The sequence below is a fragment of the Balaenoptera acutorostrata genome, chromosome 2, assembly GCF_949987535.1.
Source record: "Balaenoptera acutorostrata chromosome 2, mBalAcu1.1, whole genome shotgun sequence".
NCBI lineage: Eukaryota > Metazoa > Chordata > Mammalia > Artiodactyla > Balaenopteridae > Balaenoptera > Balaenoptera acutorostrata.
The window spans coordinates 94,751,283-94,777,275 of record NC_080065.1 but is presented as its reverse complement, the minus strand read 5'-3'; the positions used below and the strand labels follow the sequence as shown (position 1 = coordinate 94,777,275).

Sequence of the window (25,993 nt, the reverse complement as noted above, 5' to 3'; positions counted from 1 at the left end):
ATTAGAATAGAATAGTATTGGTGTTCAAATACAACCAGCTGAATTTTACGAATGACACTACTTTTGAGTGTAAAAACTAACAAGTTTTTAGAACAGTGTGCTTTTGAGAATTGCTTATTTTTAATTCACATATTGAAATCTTGAACCACAAAAACAATGACGATGAGAAAAAAAGTGCCAGAACTATCTGGTTTCACAATGGTTATGACAGAAAAGTATAGTCAGCAGTTTCTTCCCAAATAAAAAGGTCATCAGTGGGGAAGAAAAACCTTTGAAGGATAACCTTAATGTTATTTGCAATTTCCCTCACCTATCCTAGGTATCTGTTCAACTGCCTCCTGTAGCAAGTTGCCTTGTGAAAGCGCCTCTCATATAAAAGAATAAAAGAGTAAGTTAGAAAGGCTACAATGTAGAGAGGACTAACTAGGCCAGTGTTAGAAAATCTGGATCTGTTTCTGAGATCCTGAGCAGACCTCAGCAGTTTCCTCTTCTGCAATGCAAGAGGGCTTCACTGTCTAACACACCTTCTGGCTCTATGTTTTCATCAAAGGCCACCAAGGAAGGAAACATGCCTTTTTACCTTATAACATGAAGGCATTTTTATAACTGTTTTATGTATTGGTTTTATCTTCAGTTTAGTTCTGCAATATTCTACATTAAACACCCAGCGTACCTCATATGTTACAAATATTCAAAAAACACGAGCTTGGTGATGACAATTCAAAAGAAGTCATATCCAAGTAACTGATGTGAAGAGACTCAGAAAATAAATCATTTGAGAATATTCTTTATGTCTTTAAAACAAAAAATAGGTATAATTTTATTTCAAGAAAGTATTTAGCATTTAAAGTGGAGAATGATGGACTAGTTGGTAGTGCTGGCATTTATTTTCTTTTCACATTGACACTTGGAAAACAAGGTTGTAAGTTAAACTCTATCTCTTTAATATAAAAGTCTTTATTTAGTCACCTAAGTTTATTTTTACAACAAAGCACTTTTAATGTAATTTAAAACACACATGCTTTGATTGAAGAGTGATTGTAAATGGATCCAGTTTTCTTCCAACTGTGATGACAATTTAGTCACTTCCTCTAGAAGTACTGGCTCTGAAGGAAGCATTTTCAGGTGTAACTGAAAAGAAAAATGATAGTTGAACATCTAAGAAAATTAAAATTTTGTTTATTCTGGATTTAACTGTTTCACCAAGGAAGCTCAGAAGGTACTATTCTTAATTTTTTTTCTTAAATGCTGGTTTATTACCATCTCCCATCTCCCTCTCCTCTACTATGAGTTCCTTTATGGTACTGTCACTCTTTTAATAGAATTCAAGTGGTCATCACTCTCCTCCACGTAAGGACGGTCCTGATACAGATCCAGAAACAAGGTCCCAGTTCTAACACTAAATCTGTATTTCTGTGCTTCTTTTAAGTTTCTCCTTTCATAGTAACCCATTGTTAATGAATGACCTATGGGCCCTTTGCTTTATTTTCTAAAGATTTAAGTAAACTTACATTCAGGAAGGTAAATTTGGGAAAGAATATAGAAACAATTTATGGCATTTCTATTTTTTAATTCTACATACTACTTTTCAAATGATTTAAAATAATTGGATCAAGTGAAAAGTTGTTTTAGATAGTTATGGGATAAATGAAGAATCATATCTGCTATTACTGAAAATCAGCATCATCTACCTCCTTCAATACATTATACTACTGAGATAAACATGAGTTCTCTATTAGTCATAAAAGCAACTGTCATTGTCAAATCATTTGAAACTCCTTCAACCAGGATAGAAGTAAATATTTTGATTTCAACAGTAGAAAAAACAAAACAAAAAATGAACATAAAACCTGACTCTCTTCATGATCATTAAAAAAAAACCTGCCAAAATGTAACTACAAAAGTGAATAGTTTAGTATACTGATCAAATGGATGACACACAAAAGTCAGGGGGTTGAATCAAAATTGTGTTAAAAAACAAAAGTCAACAAAAAACAATTACAAGCTGCTGCCCTATCCAGCCATCCAGTATGGTAGTCACTAGGCACAGGAAGCTATTTAAATTAATTAAATTTCTATAAAGTGAAAAATTCAGTTTCTCAGTCACATTAGCCACAATTCAAGTGCTCAGTAGCCACACACGGTAAGTGTGGATATGGAACATTTCCACCTTTGCAGCAAGTTCTATCAGACAGCACTACTCTATAGGAGGGCAAGCTGCGAAGTACTGTTTTATATATTAGACTTACCTTTAAAAACAACGCAAGGTACGCCTGGGCTAACTCAAAATCACGCTTTTTGTCCAACATCATCCCAATCATTTTCAAGAAGCTCTTCATAACTTCTACAGAACCACCACAATCAGGAGACAAACTTCGCAGCTCTGTTTCAATTCCTGACGGGCCTAATTCTTTCAGAAGGTTAAGAGCAGCTTCATCTACATTAAGTTTTAATAAGAATCCAGTTATTATCTACAGTCATTTCTTTTAGGAAACTAGTTTACATTTCAAACCCAACATATACTTAAATTGCACAAGAAATTACTTCTATGGCTTAATTTTTGTTTTGCATTTTCAGTAATTTAAGCTTTTTTCCTATTAAGGCTGTTAAAATCTAATTAATACCTAGCAACAGACATTTTAATATGTTCATGAATCAGTCAGAACAAATCCAAATATAAGAAGGCTACAGTGGTATACGCCAAGTTATTAATAGTATTTGCCACTGGGAACAAGATGAGGTGAGGGAATTTATTTTTCTTGCTTTCTATTGTTATAAAAATTATAGAAGTACCACATGATTATTAAGAAACATTAACACTACAGAAATATATGTGGGGAAAGACTCCACCTTAATCTTACCCACCCCAAATCTACTTCTTTTCCCTAGAAGTAAGCACTCGTTTCATATGCATCCTACGAAAACATATTCTATACACTTATAACTTTTATACGAGGTATTTGATATTACAATGGCAATGACTATGCTTTTAGCTTTTTGAAAAGGAACAACACCAATGACAAAAGCCTAATACGTTTTATTTTCTGTTCTTCAGTATATATTAAATAGTAGTGCTTTTTTTCTTTGTTCCCCCATAAATATAACAAGTTACTCCCTGTATAATCCTGCTATTCTTTAGCCATCAGTACCATTCTTTGACTTTTGCCAATGTGCATGTGAGTGACACTGGTATGAAAACAAAGCATTTGGATCAGAAAACCAGAGGATAAGTCAAACAGGAGAATGTGATTTTTGTTAATTGCTTACAGCTCTTACTATCATTATTAGCTACAGTCTGTAGCTTTCAAAGTTTAAATCTATTAAAACACTCAATAAATTTTAAAATTGCCTTTTTATGTGATAATTTGGTAATATCTGAAATTATCTAAGACAAAAGTCTCTGCTGTATTGCAAACTATATTGCAAACTGTATTTGTAAGTAAAAACAAAAGCAAAAAAAAAATCCAATTTTCCATAAAGAATAAAGGTTCTCAAAAGATTATTATAATCTCAATATCATCTGAGTTTAGTGTCACTCATTTAATATAACACAAAGCTAAAATTACTTAAGATTAAACCCAAAATTTCAGTCCTTCTGGTTTTTACTTTCAGCTACTGAGAAGTCTAATATTTCACTCAATCTCTTCATATAAAGTAAAATAAACTGAAATACTTGGTAAAATATTTTATAATTTAACTTACATTTATTATTTACCAGTCCTTCCTCAAGTTTCAAGCAGAAATCTGATTTTTGAGCCAAAATTCCAAGATTTACCACTTTAGACTTAAACAAAAACAAATACACATTATTCAAAAACCATAAATGTAACAAAAAAATGTATAGTTTATTATTAAAAGCTATCAGTAATTTACTCTATATCTGTAAAAGTGGGTCTTGGTTAAAACTACAAATGTAAAACACAAAATACGCACCCCACATATTTAGAATGCTCCCTCCAACTTGCTTCTTACCTGTTGAGGATCACTGTTTTGTTCAGGTGCAGCATATCTGGGTACAAGGCCAGGAACTGTTGGAATAAAAAACGGTGCTGATTTGGGTACTTTCGGTGGTTCCTTTGGTTTATTCTTTTTCTAATTAAGAGAAAATGAGAAAAGGAAAAAAGACTAGTAAGTAATTAAGTATTTAATTCCCACTTAATTTTTAAAAAGTCCAAAAGGTATAAAAAGGAATGAAACTTTTTCAGATTAGGATGCTAAAATAAAATCCCAACCAACCAAAACCACAGATATCCTTAAACTGGGATTCCCAATGCAAACCTCCAGTATTCTTGCTGATAAGGCAGAAGGAAAACGACACCGTTCAGGAGAAGCTCTAAGGCAAAAACAGCTCATTTTCCTGAAACATGGATATTTACGTGAAGAAGTAACAAGTAATTTTGAACTTCTTTTATACTGAAATACAACCTTTTCTGCAAAATGGGCTAGAAAGCAAAATTTACATAAATGCTCAACAGTTTTTCAAATTTCTTTTCTCCAAAAGAAATTTGGAGCCAGAGTTAGACTCCACCATTAGAAGTAATTTGGTGAAATTTTTTTGTGAAGCATGGCCCTCATTCTTCTATTTTGTTGGAATTTTTATTTTTCCTTAGTACTCTGTGCTTTTAAAAAGAGAATACTGTTGCTCATTTATAAAATATTTCAAGTGTTAGCAAAATTCTATCACAAAAACCTCCCTTGGAATTCCCACTGACAGAATTCAGTTTTGGTGACTACATTGTTACAGATCACAATCTCAGGAGCATATGGTAAACTGCCTAATAAAGGAGTGGCACAATTTTACCTTACGCTACTCCTCTTCCATTCTTTAGGAACCCTGGGGAGTTGCTTTTTGAAAGAAAGCCAGGGATACGTGTGGCCTCCTGGAGGCACAGCATAAAAGAAAGTTGTTACATGAAAGCCAGACAAAGCACTGCCACTAGCAATGAAAGCACAGCCCTTCTTTGTGATGGTAGAAAGTGTAGTAAGAGTCAGTTACTCTTCTAACTCGTTGTTCTTGAGTTAGAAGGCAGACGGTCACTGAGTTGTAAATAAAAACAAAGGGCTTTGGAGAAGTTCCACAGGGCTCTGGAAATCACCTAATTTCATAAAGAAAACCTAAAGTAGAAAAGTTACCCACAAGACAAAAATAAAAATTCTAACCTCTTTCATTCAGAAGGAAATAAAAATATTGGAGGTGTTAGCATATTTCTCTCATAAAGAGCATTCACTCAGGTTTCTGTATGTTTTTATGCAGAACAAACTATATCTGAGCAAGAAGCAGAGTGGCCCCCAAATTTAGCTCAATTAATTGGACATTACTCTAATTGCTCCCTTCACACTCACCTACTTGTACTTTTTAATGTATTGCTTTTAAAGCTATTCCATAAAGTAGTTCCTTTATGGCTGACAAACTAGACAACATAATGGAGAGATTTCATAACTATGTGCCTGGACAACATACCTTTATGCTGATGCCCAATCTTTCAAAAAGTGAGCAAGTAAAAATAAGCACTTTTAAATTCTCTGAGTCAAATTAACATGTGAAAACCTCTCTCTTTTCTTACCCAAGACACACATAACTTTTCTTGTGCTAAGTTATTAGTTACAAAAATACTGCACCTTGTCATAGTTATGTCAGTGTTCCTTACACTTTTTTTAATGCCAGCCCTTAATGTGACTTAGTACACACATAACCTCTGGTGACTGTATGCATTTCATAAAACAATACTTACCCTAATTATCAGAGGATAGTCTGAAATTTTCTACTCTAGTCTATACCTTTCAATTGCTTTTGCTACTCACAAATAGGGGTCATGAAACATGCTTTTAAAAAATTAATTTATGCCATAATTGTCCTTTTTTTTTTTTTTTTTTTTCATTTTTAATGTAAAATTGTAAACTCCTGAAGGACAAAGGGCCTAAGTTTTTTTCCACTGCTGTCTCAGGACACTACCCAGTACCTAGTTCATATTAACTTATGTCCCTGAACCCAACAGCAAATCTTCTTATAGCTGACAGAGCAGGGTGTGGTATGATAAAGGGTGACTGAAGCTTACTTTTAAAAAGACCAGTGAAAGTATTCTAATCCCCAAAATGTCTAGCAATAGAAACATCACAAATTATGGCAATTTTTTTTTTTCTTACTTCAGAAGTTAAAAAAGTAATTTATTAGGCTGGGCTTAAAACATCCAATTTCTAATAGCTCTGTAGTTGCAGGCTATACTTTTGCTATATCCAAAGGTCCTTGATTGCCCTCAAAGTTGATATATATATAGAGAGAAAATCTTGCGATAATCATACTAGATTAAACAGCATTTAACCAAATGGTATTCTCTTTACTACCTTAGGCATCACCTGCTCCTCCTAAAGCCCTCAAAGTAAGGGAAGCTATCTCTACTAAAGAAAATACTTTTGGAATGTGTCTTTAGGGGCCAGTATTAAGTGTACTACAGTATTACCTTAATAACATCAAGATTAAGAAGATTTTTCCACCGGGACTCAGGAAGGAGTGACAGAGTCACCAGCTGCTCATTCAACTGTTCTGGGGAGTCATACTCTATCATTTCATCACTTGGTTCTATGGTTTCTTCTGATAATTCTACATCTTAAAACAAAAAATTTTCAGGTAAAACAAATTAATGCTGAATGAGATTTTTATCATATAAAAGCAACTTAGTTCATTCTAAATCCATTAGTATTTCATAACATGTTCACTCAATACAGCCTTGTAAAATCTTTCTATTTATTTAGTTCATCTTCTTATTTTCTCATATTAACTACAGTTCCCATCACCAGACTCAAAACATTTCTCCACTGGTATACTATTTGATATCAATTCCACATCAATTATATCCTTGCATAAATTCATGAAGTCATTCAAAATATTTCATATAAGCTAAAAAATACTTTGATTGAATGCATTAAATTTTGCCTTCAGTAGCAATATCCTGCACGTTAGGTTTATTATATTACACTTCAAAAACTACTTTACTATTTTGTGATTACCTTGGGTTTGACAAGTACCAGGAAGCATCACTACTGAAGGAACATAATCTGTGGGAAGTGGCCTTAATGAAACAACTGAATACAGGGAAATATTGGACCTGAGAAACAAAAACATAAGCAATATTGTAAAACTTATAAAAATATGTTCAGGGAAACGTCAATTACTGGTAATAATCTCCACAATCTTGAATTTGGCTATAAATTCTAATCACTTGTAAGTTAAAAAAAGATCTCAAAAATAGATAGCATTAATTTGAAAATGCTGATTCATATCACAGATGTCATCACAAGAAAGGTGTGCATACACATTATTAATGGAGTCTTTATTTCTAATGTAGCACAAAAAACTATTGGGTTGGCCAAAAGGTTCGTTCGTTTTTTCCCCTAAGATGGCTCTAGTAGCACTTAGTTGTCTTCAACTTCATTCGAAACAATTTTGTTAGATTGTATGTGACAGCTGTCATATCAGTGTGCATTTAAAAAAAGACATATCAAAATTGGTGAATTTTTGTGTAGCCATTTTAATATTGAAAATGGAAGAAAAAAAGCAACATTTTTGGTATATTATGCTTTATTATTTCAAGAAAGGTAAAAGTGCAATCAAAATGCAAAAAAAGATTTGCGCAGTGTATGGAGAAGGTGCCTTGACTGATAGAATGTGTCAAAAGTGGTTTGCGAAGTTCTGTGCTGGAGATTTCTTGCTGGACGATGCCCCACTGTCAGGTAGACCAGTTGAAGTTGATAGCGATCAAATAGAGACATTAAGTGAGGACAATTAATGTTATACTAGGCAGGAGATAGCCAACATACTCAAAATGTCCAAATCAAGTGTTGAAAATCATTTGCACCAGCTTGGTTATGTTAATCGCTTTGATGTTTCTGTTCCATGTAAGTTAAGCGAAAAAAACCTTGATTGTATTTCCACATGTGATTCTCTACTTAAACGTAATGAAAACGTTCCGTTTTTAAAACAAATTGTGACGGGCGATGAAAAGTGGAACTGTACAATAATATGGAATGGAAGAGATCGTGGGGCAAGCGAAATGAACCACCAACAACCACACCAAAGGCCGGTCTTCATCCAAAGGTGATGTTGTGTATATGGTGGGAATGGAAGGGAGTCCTCTATTATGAGCTCCTTCCAGAAAACCAAACAATTAATTCCAACAAGTACTGCTCCCAGTTAGACCAACTGAAAGCAGCACTCGACGAAAAGCATCCAGAATTAGTCAACAGAAAACATATAATCTTCCATCAGGATAACGCAAGACCGCATTTGTTTCTTTGATGACCAGCAAAAACTGTTACAGCTTGGCTGAGAAGTTCTGATTCATCTGCCGTATTCACCAGACAATGCACCTTCGGATTTCCATTTATTTCGGTCTTTACAAAATTCTCTTAATGGAAAAAATTTCAATTCCTTGAAAGACTGAAAAGGTACCTGCAACAGTTCTTTGCTCAAAAAGACAAAAAGCTTTGGGAAGGTGGAATTAGGAAGTTGCCTGAAAAATGGCAGAAGGTAGTGGAACAAAAGGGTGATACATTGTTCAGTAAAGTTCTTCGTAAAAAATGAAAAATGTGTCTTTTATTTTTACTTAAAAACTGAAGGCACTTTTTGGCCAACCCAATATTTATTTGAGAGATCAGTAATGGATAATACTTTTATAAGGTAACATAACATCCATATATTTATATTGCTTTGACAAATGGCAACCTTCATATAAGGAAATTATAAATGAAGTAAAGATGGACTGAGAGAATTAAGTCAGAGAGTGAATATGCTGATCAGGTTCTTGGGGGGTTGCTGAACAGTCATGGATTTCCCCTTTCTAGAATGGTCCTCTAAGTGCTACCTGACCCTGCACCATGGCCTTGGATGACTAATCAAGATGTGGATACCTGTCCCAAAGTGGGCTAATCAGATTCTGTTTCCTAAACATAACGAATCTGGAATGGAAAATAAAAATTGGAAATATCAGATTCTGAGTTAATAGCTGTACTATATGCTCTTGTTGCTGAGGTACCACAGCTACCATTCTTCTCTTGTCTTGATTGTTCAAGCCTCAAAGATTCCAGGAGATACTCCATTTTGCTTATTAAGATGGCCAGAATCTATTTCTATTATATAGTGAATTTACTTTCATATCCTAAAAAGCCAATTAGAAAATCTTGTAATTAGAAAAGGAATTCATTTTTTCCTTTTCCTCAATAGTAAGAGTTAAAAGAATTAGGCATCTAAACTCAGAAAACAAACAAAAATTTTCTAGACCCAGATAATGGATCATTTATTTTGAACTCTTATATGTTCATCACCATTAGAAGACCACCATAAAGATCTGTACATGGCTATGAAAAGTTACGCAACTAAAATGAATCTTAGAAAGTATTTTGCCCACATATATGCCTTATTTTATAGATAAAGGAGTCTGAAGTTGAGAAGTGACTAGCCAAGGTCATCAAGGGGTATTGAGGCAGTGGCAGGAAGACCAGCCTGGCTGGGGATATCCCTCTTCTAAGATTTGTAAACTCACTTATCCTTTCCGCAAATAAAAGCCAAATAGGATAACAGATAAAAATCAATCATGTAGTTTAGAATACACACTTGAGCAAAGCTATCTAAATTATCAAGCAGATGTTGACTTAGTCATAGACTTATGGTGAACTTTGTGACACTTCCATTTTGTAAGTTAAAAAAAAAACCTAAAGGGCAATGTTAGCAACTATGATTGTCTGACAATATCATCTTCCTTTTCCTTCTTACCCCAATGAGAACTGTATACAAGAACTTACCATAGATAAATTCCAAGGTGGTCCACATGGGAAGTGGCCAGAAAGTCTCCAGTAGGGGACATAGTAACATTAAGAGGAGCTGAGTCCAACAAAAAGCTGTCTATAAGGCTATAGAAAGAATCAAGATGTTAAAATATTTGAACTCTACCAAAAAGGATATAATTCACAAAATACATTTTTGCTAAAAGAACAAAGGGTAAGAGATGCAGAAATTTTCTTTTTTAAATCACCAACACCAGAAAGTCATCACTAACAAAGAGCTTTGTTAACTAAATTACTACGTGAAAATAATCTCCTTAATGAGAAAGACCCAGAGCAGAGCACTAAATAGACCAATTAACTGGAGAAAGAGTTTCAACAACAGGGAGAATACAGGAGGAAATGCTGTTTTTCTGGAATGCCATTTTGGTAGACTTGGAAACAATTCTAAAGATATCACACATTTAAAATAGATTATCAGTACTCTCCTGTATTTGTTATTTCAATGAAAATAATAAAAGGTATAGGTAATAGAAGAAAGTAATAAAAATCATTATAAATAATAAGAGAAGGTAGTGGAAAAAAAATTTGAGCAATTCTGTTTTTCAAATAGGTAACCATGCTATACATGAAACATGAAAATTCAGTCTATACAGCATAACCATAAAGCAGCTTATGGAAACTAGTCTCACATCTTCAAATAGCTGTGAGCAGGGGTTGAAATTGGGGAGGAAAAGGGAGCAATCACACTCAAGAAGACGACTCAGAATAGGCTTCTCAGAAAACAGTGTGTGAGATAAGCCTTACAAACGGACAGGAATTCAATGGATGTTGATGGTAAAGAAAGCATCTTCTGGGTGAGGGAAATGTGGAGGGCAAGGTGAGGGAAAACACTGTCTAGCGAGGAGTGCAGTTTGGTTTTGAATACCAAACATCTGAGTTTGTTTTTGTCTTTTAATAAATGGAAAGTCACGACAGGCTTTTGAGCAGATAGTGCTGTAATCTTCACTTTCATAAGAAAATCTGCTAGCAGAATGTAGACTATATCTGAACAGAAAGAACAGTGAGATTATGGTAGTAGTCATCTAACAAGCAGTGAAGATTTGAACTAGGATGGTGGAAGCAGGAAGTTTAACGAGGTGAATTTAAGAAGCAAAAGAAAGCCCTAACACATTGGCATCCTGCAGAAGAGGCTTCTTAGGCTGGCTAAGAGTGTGAATACCTTGTATACTTTAAGAGGAGTATACTGGTTTTAATCAGGGCTGTTTTAAAAACTACTTTGTTCACTGAAGCCAATACAATATCCATGAGAAGGCATGGCAAGATGACTGAAGCTCAGAATGTTCATTAAATAAACCAAATTATTTCAAGAAAGCAAATGACAGGAGTTAACACTTTTTTTAGTGCTCCATGCTAGGAAGTATCCTGAGCACTTGTGCCTATTAATTTAATCCTCACAACCCTATGAGGCAGATCCATCCTAACTATACACATTAGAAAAATGAGGCCCAGTAAGATTTAAAAACTTGCTCAAGGCAAAAAGTAACTGAGCCATATCTGTCACCAAGCAGTCTGCACACTTAATCACTATAAGCTCAGTAAAACCATTACTGAAACTAAAGGTCCAACAGTTTGATAGCACACACACCCAAAAGAAGCCTACACTGGTGATTCATGAAGCACACTCTGAGCAGCTCAAAATGAAAACTTTCCAATGGAAGCATTAAATGACTTATCCATGATAAAATCTCTCTCAATGTGTTCATTACAGAGTGATTAACAATGTGAACCTTAACTAATGGATGCAAGGTAGTAGGACAAGACTAAAATTAGGAGCACTACAAACCAAAGTGTGCTCAGGACAATGACTGATGTTTAATTTTCACTTATGGGGAAAAAGGTGAGTAATAATCTGATTTCTGCTCAACCCTTCTTTGGAAACTCACAAGAACAGCTGCTCTTGGGGATCAAAGGAATTGGGGAGAAGGATGTTTGCTAAACACTTATTATATACCAGAGACTGTAAAATTATTTGTTAATTCATTTAATGCAAACAACCCAGAGCAGAAACTTTATCTCCATGTATACTGATGATTAAACCTAAACTCAGCAATTTCAGATCTTACCATTTCTTCTTTGTCTTAATATTTGTTCACTACAAGTGTAAGTGTCTGAGGGGTGAAACTCCCTAACATGTTCAGAATCTATCTGTTAAAAAGAGAAATCTACTGCTTGAGCAAATTTATTTTACTTGATACTATAATTGCTTTGGCAAATTCATTGTGCAGTGTGACTTCCACAGCTGTTGTGTGTGGGTAGGCTGGCCTTCCATTATGTAAAAGCATCGAATTGAGGAAGGTGGTTTCCACATACATAGCATATTTTACATGGCCAAATTAGTTCATAAAGCTTAAATCTACAGGCTTAATCCCAGACCTAACTACCATATAGGCTCCTGCTAATCCTACAAAATGGAAAGTCTCAGGTAAATTATGTTTTTTGAGAGAAAAACTGAAAAAAAATTCCCATTTTAAGGGATCAGATTTTCAAGTACAGAGCTCCTCATAAACAGGTAACATTAACCCACTTCTGATTATATTCTAAACAAATGCAGAGAATGTCTAGATGTTCAATCTCCAAAGTGATGGAATCACCTTACAAAGGAAACTTTAATGAATAGAATAAAGGGATAGTTTTGCCTCAGTGAGAAATGCAAAACAATGTTCTACTGCAATTATTCTCATGTAATGCTCCTCAGAAAGCAAGGTCAGGGGGATGAGACAGAAAAAAAATGCAAAATTCTATTGAAACTATTTAATTTTATATTTTTCTCACCCCCAAAAGAGTTCAACCTAAACTTCTAGGAGATTAAAAGCAACCAGAAATTACAGGTGGTAGTGGTAGGGGATGAGAGATAATTTCAGGGATAAAAAATTTCAACTCTGGGGACTTCCCTGGTAGTGCAGTGGTTAAGAATCTGCCTGCCAATGCAGGGGACACGGGTTTCAATCCCTGGTCCGGGAAGATCCCACATGCCACGGAGCAACTAAGCCCATGCACCACAACTGCTGAGCCTGTGCTAAAGCAGTATTTTATCAAAATAAAATAATAAAAAAAGAAATAAAATTTAAAAAAAAAGAAATTAAAAAAAAATTTCAACTCTGCTTCTCTGAGAATCCTACAAACACAAGAAAATTTTCAGCACTTAAACAAACAAAAAAAACTTTACAGGAAACAGTTCAGTACCTATGCAATTTGCTTTAATAATTTATTTTTTTGGCTGCATTGGGTCTTCATTGCTGCATGCAGGCTTTCTCTAGTTGCAGTGCGCAGGCTTCTCATTGCTGTGGCTTCTCCTGTTGTGGAGCCTGGGCTCTAGGCACACGGGCTTCAGTAGCTGTGGGGCGTGAGCCAGTAGTTGTGGCTCGCGGGCTCCACAGCACAGGCTCAGCAGTTGTGGTGCATGGGCTTAGCTGCTCCGCAGCATGTGGGATCTTCCTGGACCAGGGCTCAAACCCGTGTCCCCTGCATTGGCAGGTGGACTCTTAATCACTGCACCACCAAGGAAGTCCCTGCAATTTGTTTTAGATAGGCACAATTCCTGATGGATACATCTGTATGTTACCACACACACCAAAGGTTTACTCATACGTATCACTTTTTAGCCTTTGCAATGAGTTTATTCATTCTCTACATATTTAACATGTTATGTAAATGATAAAACTGCTTACTGAAGAAAAAACTAGGACTCTCCAAAGGTTGCCATACTAATTATGTTTAAAAAAAATGGGGGCTTCCCTGGTGGTGCAGTGGTTGAGAATCTGCCTGCCAATGCAGGCGACACAGGTTCGAGCCCTGGTCTGGGAAGATCCCACATGCCGCGGAGCAACTGGGCCTGTGAGCCACGGCTACTGAGCCTGCGCGTCTGGAGCCTGTGCTCCACAACAAGAGAGGCCACGATAGTGAGAGGCCTGCGCATTGCGATGAAGAGTGGCCCCCGCTTGCCACAACTGGAGAAAGCCCTCGCACAGAAACGAAGACCCAACACAGCCAAAAATAAATAATAAATAAATAATAATAAAAATTAAAAAAAAAAATGGGGGAAATCAAAAAACCCAACAGAGGACTTCCCTGGTGGTCCAGTGGGTAAGACACTGCACTCCCAATGCAGGGGGCCTGGGTTCGATCCCTGGTTGGGGAACTAGATCCTGCATGCATGCTGCAACTTAGAGTCTGCATGCCGCAACTTAGAGTCTGCATGCCGCAACTAAAAAGTCCACATGCCTCAGTGAAGACCCCTTGTGCCGCAACTATGACCCAGCACAGCCAAAATAAAAAAATAAATATTAAAACAAAAACAAAAAAACCCAACAGTTACCTATGGTTGTATGATGAAATACTGATCCTTCCTTCCTTATTATCTTCTACATCAAGAAAACCAAATCATCCTTAGAACATATGACACAACCCACGCAAGGCTGATATCACAACTTTTGGGGAATGTCTTTCCCCTATGCTTATTACAGCAAAATCTCATTAACAAACTATGTCGCCTTGGGCAAATCACTTAACTTCTCTCTGAGCCTCCATTTCCTCATTTGTAAAAGAGGACTAAAAAACAGTACCTATACCTAATAGGATATGAGGAAAGATGAAAAATAAAAGCATATAAAGTGCCTAGCAGCTCATGGTAAATGTTAGCTTGGCTGCAGTTAGGCAGCAGCAGTTGTATGATACTGCTTTTCAACCTTTCTCATTTGCTCCACTTCAAATCTTAACCAAAAAAGTAGTTTTTTCTTTATTAAAAATATACTTTGGTCCAATCAGTATATTTTCTTTTAACAATCCCTATGTGACTCACTTCTTGCTCTGGTGTTTCTCCCAGCTTAATGCCTCTGTATTCACTTAAAATCGCCTGTGTTCACCGAAAAATAAGATACCAGAGTTGAAAATCTATAGATTTAAATCTGTTCATCTTTTTACTAAAATAAGAAATTCAGCAAAAAAGGCTAATGCTGAGTTAAAGACTGGTGGCTTTGAACGCTACTTTCAGATCCTAATTCTTCCATTCCAAAAAAACCTTACCACTTTAAAAAAATATTTTGCCAATGTAGTACTACTGAACATTAACCTGTCTCTCCCATCTAACGTGAACTTAAACTACTAAAAAGGAAAATGAAAAGGGCATTGTGTCAACTCTATTTTCTGTACAACTTTCCTACTGTAAAGTAATTCAACTTATAATGTTCACTTTTAGATAGAAGCAAAAGTCCAAGAAGCAAAAGACTAATCAATATTTCTAATGGTACCTTTAGAAAAAAGTTGTGTTGTTTTTTTTTTTAATTAAGAAAGTACCAACTTGAGGTGAACATTTTGAAGCTGAAGGACACAGTCAACTAATTATATTTTGCTTTACTCTATTTTAAGTACAAAAGAGACACTCCTGTGGACCAAACTCCCTAGTTATTAGAGTTGCACCCATTAGTGACACTCTTGCTGTGCATATTTCCAAATCCAGTATGTATGCTGTATAGACAGCTCTGCCTCATTCCTATATCAAACTTAAAGGGAAATAAGTACATCAGGGTTTTTCCTTTCTAAAGGTCAAATTGCTTTCAGGTATGAGCTTATCTAATTCCTGAGAAAGAAGAAGAGTAGAATTGGACAAAACTTAGTTTAGGAATATTTCAAAAGATGGAAAAGTACTAGCTTCCTTCTCATCTTTCTCACGTATCTCTTTCCTTATGGTATGTTCCTTTTCCCATCACGCCTTTCAAACTCAATCTAAGCAATTCTATGTTAAGTGATATGATTTCAAATTGTATCTATTCCTACATAATTTTTAAGAACAAAGTACTCTCTCTCTCAAATTACTGAACAGAATTAATGTTTTTTCTTCAAGTGCTGTTTTAGTGGCAAGTTTCAATCTATGGCAGATTTCTGAACACTGTTGGGTTTTACCCAAACCTTAAGACACACATTTTCATTACTTTAAGGTATCTAAATGTCTTTTTTCAAGAATTACGTTAGAGACAGAAAATATATAATACACACAAAGCAAAGTGTTCTGATCTCTTAACTAAATTCAATATCAACAACAACAACAAAAACAAAAAAATACTCAAAACAGAAGTTTGTAGTCCTGAAGTATGATCTCTACTTTGGAGTATCAAAAAGGCCAAATGTGCTTTCTTAAGGTTTATGCAACTCACTTCTATATCTCAATTTTGCAGGAATAGAGAACCTAAGAGATTGGATTTTCCTATTATCTTTTATGGCACTAATCTCTGCTGTTTGAGATCAAAAACACTCCAAGGATAAGATATAGTCAGGTTAGAAAAATCCCCAGATATATTCACATTCAAAAAGTACATAATCCATTAACAACAGGTAAAAGTCACATGTAATGACAACGACTGAGAAAACCTCTGATAAGGTTAGAGATTTAAAAACTCACCACCCAGATGGAAGGTCCCAAGTTCTAATAGAGCAATCCATTGAAGCACTTATTAACCAACGACCATCAGGACTGAAAGCCTTTAAATTAAAAAAAAAAAAAGAATGCATACATAAATATGTGTGTGTGTATATGTATGTATTTCTGTATGTATGTTTGTATCTGTATATTTAACAGCTTAAAGAATACAAGAAATGAAAAGATAATGCATGCTTCATTAAAAAATGTTTGAAGTACAAAATTTACATCTTATTACATAAAATACCATCTTATATACCATTGATTTGGATACAGCTAAGGACTAAGCTTTTACATGAATTATAAAAAGTTTTAAAAATGAATAGTTTCACCCAATTTTCAATTTCTACTCCATAATCTCCTATATTTATAGACAGTTAACAAACTGTATGACTACTAATTGTTTTTAACATAAAACTGCGGTTCTGAGAACATTCTATTAGAAATATTTTGTGAGCCTAATTTCAATTATAAAGTATCTGTGAAAGCAACAAAAGCTACATTTCCTTGAAAAGCATCTATATATTAGAATGGCTTTCTAAGGATGATTTTGAAGAATGCAAATTCTCTTAATATAGTGAAGTTACTAAAGAAGTCCTTCTGCTTGTACTTATAGATTCAGTTAAAAGTCTTTTCTTCCTTAATGATGTTTTATTTCCAAAGTATAAATTAAAACCACAATAATCAGATTTTCAAAATAAATTTAAATAATAAACTACCTATGCCACCATGAAGAAGTTATATCTTCTCTGTAGATAAAGATGGAAAAATAATAGCTCTCTGCCTGCAGCACATGAGCTTTAAACCAAGTCAAATGTAAAAGAAGACCCAAAAGGAAAAACTTTAAGGTTTATAATGGTAGTAGATTGTTCATCCAGGAGTGTAAACACACCACAGGGATTATAACCATCCATATTAGCAAATAATAGTGGGATAAGTGAACTCCAACTTGGTCATGGGGCTACGATGATACTGTGGAAACTCAAACCTTAAGGTGCAGAGAACTCAATTTACAGAAGGATAGTGCAGATAATAAAGTATGGGAAAATGACTTTGATAGGTGAAGTCATGTTATAAATGCTCATAGATTTAATGGAACAGGAGTAATTTATTAGTGACTAGGGGAAACTCCAGACGTATAACTCGAAAGTAAAGTTTGAAAAGGAAAGAAATAGGAAGAGCAAGACGGCATTGACAGATGTTTTCAAAAATGCAATTTCATCAAAATTACTCCACTCCCACCCCCATTTCTATAGATGCTGTCACAACAAATTCTGTTGATGGGTAGTTCTGCCAATCTCTTATCTGCAGGATAACACAATTTCCTGACCATTAACCCCCCCACCCCTGATTTTTAAGGAAATGGGGGTAAACACTGCAAATTCAGATTTTTGGTGTGAGAACTGATAAGTAAAAGTAGCTGTTGGGAGTGTCACTAAGTAGGATTTTATTTTATTTTTTCTGTTTCAAGTAAATAAAGGTATCTGCAATTGATGCAAAGTCTTCAACTTACACTTTTTAAACTAGGGTACTTATTACCATATTTCTCACTATAAGAACATAATAGTAAGCTAAAACACATTTTTATTAATTAAACTCTTTCGAAATTAAGATATATAAACTGTAGAAATAACACTAAACTAGAATGAACCAAGAATCAGATATTCCAGGTCTCCTATTAATTCATTATGAATGTAGAAAAACAGAAATGAGTTCTCTCAGCTTAGTTTAATATTAAGTCAAAAATGATACACTTATGTTTCAATGATTCACTCTCCAAAGTATATTCTGGCCTTGTTTAAAAAGAAAAAAATGAACTCTGGGATTTATACTTTAATGGCATTAACTTCCTGAGAAATATTAAACTTCTTTTAATTCTAAATTTTCCTTAAAAATCTCTTTTTTGAAAATTAGTCTCCTAATTATTTATTTTGAACATCTCCTCATATGATGAGTTTAATGCTATTAAAAGATAAGTTTCAATTATTTGAACTTTTTAAACCTAAACAGAAATAGAAATGAATCAAGTTTTATTTAAACATATAAAGTTTGTTTTACCATGTCATTTATTTGGCCTTGGTGTCCAGAAAACCCTCTGACAATCTTCCTAGTTTCTATGTCGAAAACACTAATGGAGAAGTCGTCCAAGGCGAGTCCCAGAATGCCACTAGCAAGATAAATGCAACAGTTTTAATGAACAAACAAACAAAAAAAACACCCTTGAACTAAAATCTCACAGTCATTTAAATTTTGTTAATCAAGTATACCTTTGGGGGAAATTAAGCAAAATGCTGTTCTTTTATATGAAAAGTCTGGTTTTTCCCACTTGGTAAATTACCTATAGTTGACCACTTTACATGAGGGTTAGGGCGCCACCCCTCTGCAGACAAAAATCTGCATATAACTTTACAGCTGGGGGACTTCCCTGGTGGCACAGTAGTTATGAATCCGCCTGCCAATGCAGGGGACACGGGTTCGATCCCTGGTCTGGGAAGATCCCACATGCCACGGAGCAACTAAGCCCGTGCACCACAACTACTGAGCCTGCACTCTAGAGCCCACAAGCCACAACTACTGATGCCCACGTGTCTAGAGCCCATGCTCCGCAACAAAAGAAGCCACCGCAATGAGAAGCCCACGCACTGCAACGAAGAGTAGCCCCAGCTCGCCGCAACTAGAAAAAGCCTGTGTGCAGCAACAAAGACCCAATGCAGCCAAAAATAAATTTTTTAAAAAAAGATGATATTAACTTTACAGTTGGCCCTCCATGTCCATGGTTCTACATCTGTGGACTCAACCAACCATGGATCATGTAGTGCTACAGTGAGTATTTAGTGAAAGAAAGTGGTGTGTAAGTGCACCTGCACAGTTCAAAGCTGTGTTGTTCAAAGGTCTACTGTACTTAAATTAAGAACTAAAAACATCAAGAAGAAAGTCCATTATCATTAAAAGAAAAACTTTACCTGTCTCTATGTAGCAGCATTATATTTGGAGATGAATCAAGGCTCACAGAATGAATTAAAACTTTGTTTTTAAAGTTCCAGAACTTCAGTACTCCTTCACTACCAGTTGTAATTGTCAACTGGTTTAATCCATCCACTGCAACACCTCTAACAGATCCTTTATGGGCTTTAAAGCATATGTTAAAAGAAAAAAGAAATAAGAATTGCAACTGACTCTCTGAACACTACACAGAGAGTGATTCCTTTATTTAAATATCTAAGTTCCCACTATTTAATGCCCCTAAAATCTTTAAATTAATATGCATTTTAGGGAGCAGAGAGATTATTATACCACTTGAGTAATAACAAAATCCATCAGGTTGATGCCATGAAGGTTTCAAAAAATAGTTAAGATTTTCTGCTTAATGCAAGGAGATGAAAAAAAAGAACCTTTAATTTCTATAATATCCACTTTCCCCTAATACAACTATGACTTCATTCTCTTTATTTCAACATGGTGTTTCAAATAGATATAATGGCAGTATCTGCCACATACAGTTGATGATAACCCATATACAACTTTAGCAAAATGACTGGCACTCAAGAATTTAATAAATGCCAGCGACAGTTATTAGCCTTTATCTATATTACTTTTTTAAAAAATAAGAAAAAGAAAAAAAAATTCAGTACCTTGATCCTTGCCAAAACTTCCTCGGTGTATACCCGACTGCATGTTATATACATCTACAGCTCCTGATGAGAGACCAATCACAGCAAAGTTTCCACAAGAAGTTATATCCACTGCCTTAAGGGAAAAAAAATTAACACAAATGACACAGAAAATAGCTAACATTTTTATTGTACTTTATGGTTTCCAAAGTATTTTTTTTAATCTACTAATTATCTCATTTTTAAAAAAAGAATGATAAATGAATTGCTTTGTTAATTTTCTTAAACATAATGTAATTGTATTTGGGTGTATTAGAAATATCTGTTTGATTCTATCTCCATTCTCTAAGAAGTATGGAGAAATCCATACTTCCAAGACAGCAAAACATAACCAAAGTTAACTCAATTGAAATTTACTCAGGAGAATGGTATATCAACTGGTCTTCAATTTTTAATTTATTCACAACAGTACTGAAGTCAAAGCATTCCATTGCCTAATTTCTCATTACCTTACTTTTGTAATTGGTTTTATAGCGGATATAAAACTGAAACCATATCAGTTGGGACGTCCAATGAAAAAGCCCAAAATATTTTAATTATAACATATTAGGAAGGAAATACATGAGATACTGCATGGAAAACATTTAGTTTATAAGCAGTTTCTGTAAAATAAACTCATATTTTAATACTTAAAGTAGCAATATTATATTAAAAAGATGTCTTTTTTTCTGTTAAAAACATGAGACTGGTTATGTGGTGGGTCATGCCCAGAGAAATGCTTCATTGCCACTGTGCATCAGTCAGATGTCACCCACCCAAGAGTTAATTCAAAAGACTGTTGAATTTATGCCTAAAGAAACAGATGACTTCTAAGACCTAAAAGAAAATATTCAACAGAGGATATTTAACTGTGCAAAGCAGCATAAGATTGATACACCACTGAGTCAAGATATATTTACACAGCATCCACAGAAGTATGCTCCACTTACATCTATATTTTTCTAGACAATTATAGCTTATTACTTAAAAAAAGTTTTAGACAGGAAATTATGGACTAACTTTATAAAGCATTCTATCTTCCCAAATAGAACACTAACATAATTTTACCTATTTTGAACAACTCATAAATGTTTATGCTATATTATATATTTATGCTCTCAGGAACTAGTAAAGATACTAGGCTATAACCTACAAGTAATGGCCCCTGATGGCCCTGCTATACAGTAGTCCCCCTTATCTGCAGGGAATATGTTCCAAGACCCCCAGTGGATGCCTGAAAGAGTGGATAGCACCAAACCCTATATATACTATGTTTTTTCCTGTACTAACGGGCAGGTAGTGTATACAGCATGGACACATTAGATAAAAAGATGATTCATGACAGAGGGGGACAGTGCTACTCAGATGGCATGCAATTTAAAACTTATAAATTGTGTACTTCTGGAATTTTCTATTTAATATTTTCAGATCAAAGTTGACTGCAGATAACTGAAACCATGGAAAGTGAAACCATGGATAAGGGGGGACTGCTGTACTTTCTGGAACTTGCATTTATTTTAATAGGATTTATTGTTGTTAATGGGACTGCTTCTGGAAGTCTCCTTTTATTTATTTATTTATTTATTTATTCATTCTAACCTATTGTTGAAGACAGCACAAGCAAAGCCAAAATGAATAAGCTAAGAAGGTTACCTTTGATTGACAAACTGTACCCTAGTACATGGGTTCTCTGATAAATACTTACTGGTTTACTACTTATTGGCTACTGGCTTTGTTCCAGATAGCTGACTCCAACCCAGCACCAGATAAGTATCATTGTGTGCGTGTATGTGTGTATACACACACACACACACACACACAACGTTCTACGAGTGATCATTATAGGCTATGAGTTAAGAACATAGGTTCTAGAAGGAGTGGTCCTAGGTTCAAATCCCAGCTCTTCCATTTACTAGTTTTACTGATCTCAGGCATATTACTCATTATAGTAAGCCTCAGCCTCAGTTTTATTGCCTATAAAAAGAGGCTAACAATACTCCATATCATCGGACTGTTGTGAAAATAATATAATATTGATATGTGCTAGGCAGAGAGCCTAGAACAAAGTAAGCACACAAAAAATGTTAGCTGTAATTATTATTACCACTACTATTACAATAGCTACTCAAAACTTTGCAGGTAAACTTAAGAAGTTTTAGACTCTCTATGGCTTAGAGATAAAAGCTTAAGAGTGGATTTTTATACTATGGAGAACAGAGCATACATACTGACAAAAAAAATTTGTACAAAATAGGATCAAATGTGGTTATACTTTAAATATGCATTTTCAAAAGCAGAGGCATCTAACAAACTAATAGAGCTAATAAGTTCAGCAAGGTTGTAAGATACAAGATCAATGTGCAAAAATCAATTATATTTCCATACATTAGCAGTGAACAATCTGAAATGAAATTAAGGAAAGAATTCTATTTATAACAGTATTGAAAAGAATACAATTCTAGGAAAAATTACCCAAAGAAATATGAGGTTTGTATACTGACAACTACAAAACACTGCTAAAAGAAATTAAAAATCTAATTAAATGGAAAGACATCCCATGTTTATGGATCAGAAGTAATATTACGATGGTTAACACTCCTCAAACTGAGGTGTGGAATCAACAAGATCCCTATCAAAATCCTAACTGCCTTCTTCGCAAAAATTGACAAGCTGATCCTAAAATTCATATGGAAATGCAATAAACCAGAATAGCGAAAGCAATCTTGAAAAAAGAAGAACTTGGAAGATTCAATCATCCTGATTTCAAAAAACTTACTAGAAAGGTACCATAATCAAGACAGTGTGGTACTGGCATAAAAATAGACATATAGAACAATTAAAGAAAACTGAGAATCCAGAAAAAAACCCTCACATTCATGTCAAACAATTTTTGGCAAGGGTACCCAGGCCATTCAATGGGGAAAGAACAGTGTTTTGGGCAAATGATGAACTTGGATGCCTACATGACATGATACACAAAAATTAACTCAAAAAGGATTACATATCTAAATTTAAGAGCTAACATTATGAAACTCTCAGATGTAATCACACGAGTAAATTTTTCATGGCCTTGAGTTAGGCAATATTTTTCAAAAAACCACAAGCAAAAAAAAAAAAAAAAAAAGGTTGGACTTCAAAATTAAAACCCCTTACGCTGAAATGACACCAACACGAAAAGGAAATGACAACCCACAGAATGGGAGAAAATATTTGCAAATGACATATGTGAGAAGGGACCTGTATCCAGAATATATAAAGAGCTATTTCAACTCACGAGGAAAAAGATAAATAACCCCATTAAACAATGGCAAAGAATTTGAACAGACATTTCTCCAAAGACGTAGAAATGGCCAATAAGCACATGAAAAGATGCTCAACATTGTTAAGTCATTGGGGAAATGCAAATCAGAAACCACAGTGATATACTACTTCATACACACTAGGACAGCAATAATCAAAAGAACAGATAAGCACAAGTGTTGGCTAGGACATACAGAAATTGGAACCCTTATACATTGCTGGTGGGAATATAAACTTGTGCAGCCACTCTGGAAAACAGGTTGGCAGTTCCTCAAAAACGTTAGAGTTACATTACGACCTAACAATTCCACTCCTAGATATAAATACAGAGAAACAAAAACATATGTCCAGGGCTTCCCTGGTGGCGCAGTGGTTGAGAATCTGCCTGCTAATGCAGGGGACATGGGTTCGAGCCCTGGTCTGGGAAGATCCCACATGCCGCGGAGCAACTAGGCCCGTGAGCCACAGCTACTGAGCCTGCGCGTCTGGAGCCTGTGCTCCGCAATGAAAGGCAACGATAGAGGCCCGCGCACCGTGATGAAGAGTGGCCCCCACTTGCCGCAGCTAGAGGAAGCCCTCGCACAGAAACGAAGACCCAACACAGCCAAAAATAAATAAATAAATAATAATTTAAAAAAAAAAAAAAAAAAAAAAAAAAAAAAAAAAAAAAAACATATGTCCACACAAAAACTTGTGCACTGATGTCCACAGAAGCATTATTTATAATAGTCAAAAACTAGAAACAACACAAATGTCCATCAACTATCAATGGCTAAACAAAATTTCAAAAGTTGAAAATGAAATATTATTCAGAAATAAAAGGAATAAAGTATTGATACATGCTACAACATGGATGAACCTTAAAAACATTAACCTTAAAAATGCTAACTGAAAGAAGCCAGTCACAGAGATCATATATTGTATGATTCTATCTGTGTGAAATGCCCAGAATAGGCAAATCTATAGATAGAAAGTAGGTTGTGGTTGCCTAGGTTGGGGAGATGGCGAAGGGGAAAAGTGAGAGGATGGGGCTTACTGCTAGTGGGTACATGGTTTCTTTCTGAGGTGATGAGAATGCTCTAAAATTAGATGGATTAGGTTTTGGTGATAACTGCACAACTCTATGAATACACTAAAACCCATTAAATTGTACACTTTAAATGACTGAATTTTATGGTATGCGAATTATATATCGGTAAAACTTTTTTTGAAAAAGCAGAGGCAACAATTCTGCAAACCAAATTTGACATCATTTCTTTACACCTTAAAACCTGAACCCAACAGAAGACTTACATTATTATCAAAAGAAAACAAAATAAAATTTTAATAGAGTAAAAAGTTATAAGTTAACAGTGGCATTTAAAAACCATATTTAAAAAAGGCTTAGACAGTACTCAATCAGACAAATATAAGAAATGAAGGATTTAAATAACTTCTACATCTTTAACTCATTAAAGATTTAGCTGAAAAAATAAATAAATAAATAAAAGATTTAGCTGAATCTTACTCCTACATTGAAAGAAAGAAAAGGAAGGAAGAAACCTTAAGATTCACATTCATTGAATATAGTACTATATACTCAACATAATTCAGGTACGAAAGTATATTGATAAATGCTGAAATCCCCCTCAAAAGTGTATCCTGAGTAATCCTATATTAATCAGAAAATTAAAATAACCAATATACAACATCTAATTAAGCAAAACTTAACTTAAAATAATTCTCTCCAAGCTGGAAAAGTTAACACTATTAGGGAAAAATTTCAAAATGTTAAACTATGTTCTTTGTTCTTTCAATGAATATTATCATTAATAAACTTGAGTATAATAAGATAACCACAAGACAGTTTTACAGGAGAAAATGTCCTTAAAAACAAGTTCACTTACTGTTGCAGTTATGTCATCTTTCTTCAGCTCTTTTGGCTTGAGAAAGTAAGCACCTATTGTAGATCTTTGATAGTTCCAGGTTGAGCAAGATAGCTTACCTTGATGGCAAGCAATGATACCATCCCAGTCACTTTCACGAGCTTCCTCTAAAACATAATTAAAATCATAAATCAAATTGCTTTTCATTCCCTCACTCATTCATTCACGTATTTTATTTATTAAGCATTTAATATTCTATGTTGTAATTAGGCACTAGGGACAGGATGGTAAACAGGTAATTCCTGAGAGCAATGAGCTTCCAATCTAACAAGAGATTCTGATTAGAAGAAATTACAATAAAGTAAGATGGTGTCTTGTAAGAGCACTCAGGAAGAGTTTACTAAGAGATCTGGGGAGAATAATAAATGGCTCCTTCAAAGAAGTAAAACAAGTAGAAATTAATCGGGGTGGGGGGGTGCTAGAGCAGAGAGGGGTTGAGACACACACACAGGCCCAAGAGTAACTTGTACAAAATTAAGCACAGCAAGTAAGTGAAGTATTTTCTTGAGAGGGGTGGGAGGAGGACAAGGCCACTAGGTCACATTACCAAGGGTCTTGAAAGCCATGTGAAGGAGAGGAGGTTGCACCCAAAAGTTGATAAGGAGCAATGAAAGATTTTTAAGTATATGAATGACATGATTCAGATCTTTTAGAAAGACCACTCAGGCTCTAAGATAGAAAATAAACAGGAGGGGGGTTAAAGTTAAAAAAAAAAAAATTACCAGTCATCAGGTTGTTATAAATAACCTTGAAATGGAAATGGTGCCTATACAATTATTTCTATGATAGTTTTCGCTCAACAATCTTATCACCTATCTACATTTTTCTTAAAATCACTTCTTCAAATGATGCACTGCTCAAATGACACA

The 25,993-nt window shown here is 34.7% G+C and overlaps 1 protein-coding gene across 1 annotated transcript in view; it reads right to left on the bottom strand.

Moving 5' to 3' along the window:
* Positions 1–937: 937 nt before the first annotated feature.
* Positions 938–25,993, bottom strand: part of WDR36 (WD repeat domain 36) — a 37,837-nt gene continuing 12,781 nt past the window's right edge. Inside the window, exons 12-23 of the mRNA XM_007192089.2 lie at positions 25,086–25,231; positions 19,882–19,996; positions 19,213–19,378; positions 18,308–18,416; positions 16,232–16,311; positions 9,796–9,903; positions 7,006–7,103; positions 6,459–6,604; positions 3,973–4,092; positions 3,703–3,784; positions 2,250–2,437; positions 938–1,131 (exon numbers count right to left, since the gene is read on the bottom strand). Of these exons, the coding sequence (XP_007192151.1) occupies positions 982–1,131; positions 2,250–2,437; positions 3,703–3,784; positions 3,973–4,092; positions 6,459–6,604; positions 7,006–7,103; positions 9,796–9,903; positions 16,232–16,311; positions 18,308–18,416; positions 19,213–19,378; positions 19,882–19,996; positions 25,086–25,231 (1,508 nt within the window). The 3' untranslated portion in view covers positions 938–981. The remainder of the gene's footprint in view (positions 1,132–2,249; positions 2,438–3,702; positions 3,785–3,972; positions 4,093–6,458; positions 6,605–7,005; positions 7,104–9,795; positions 9,904–16,231; positions 16,312–18,307; positions 18,417–19,212; positions 19,379–19,881; positions 19,997–25,085; positions 25,232–25,993) is intronic.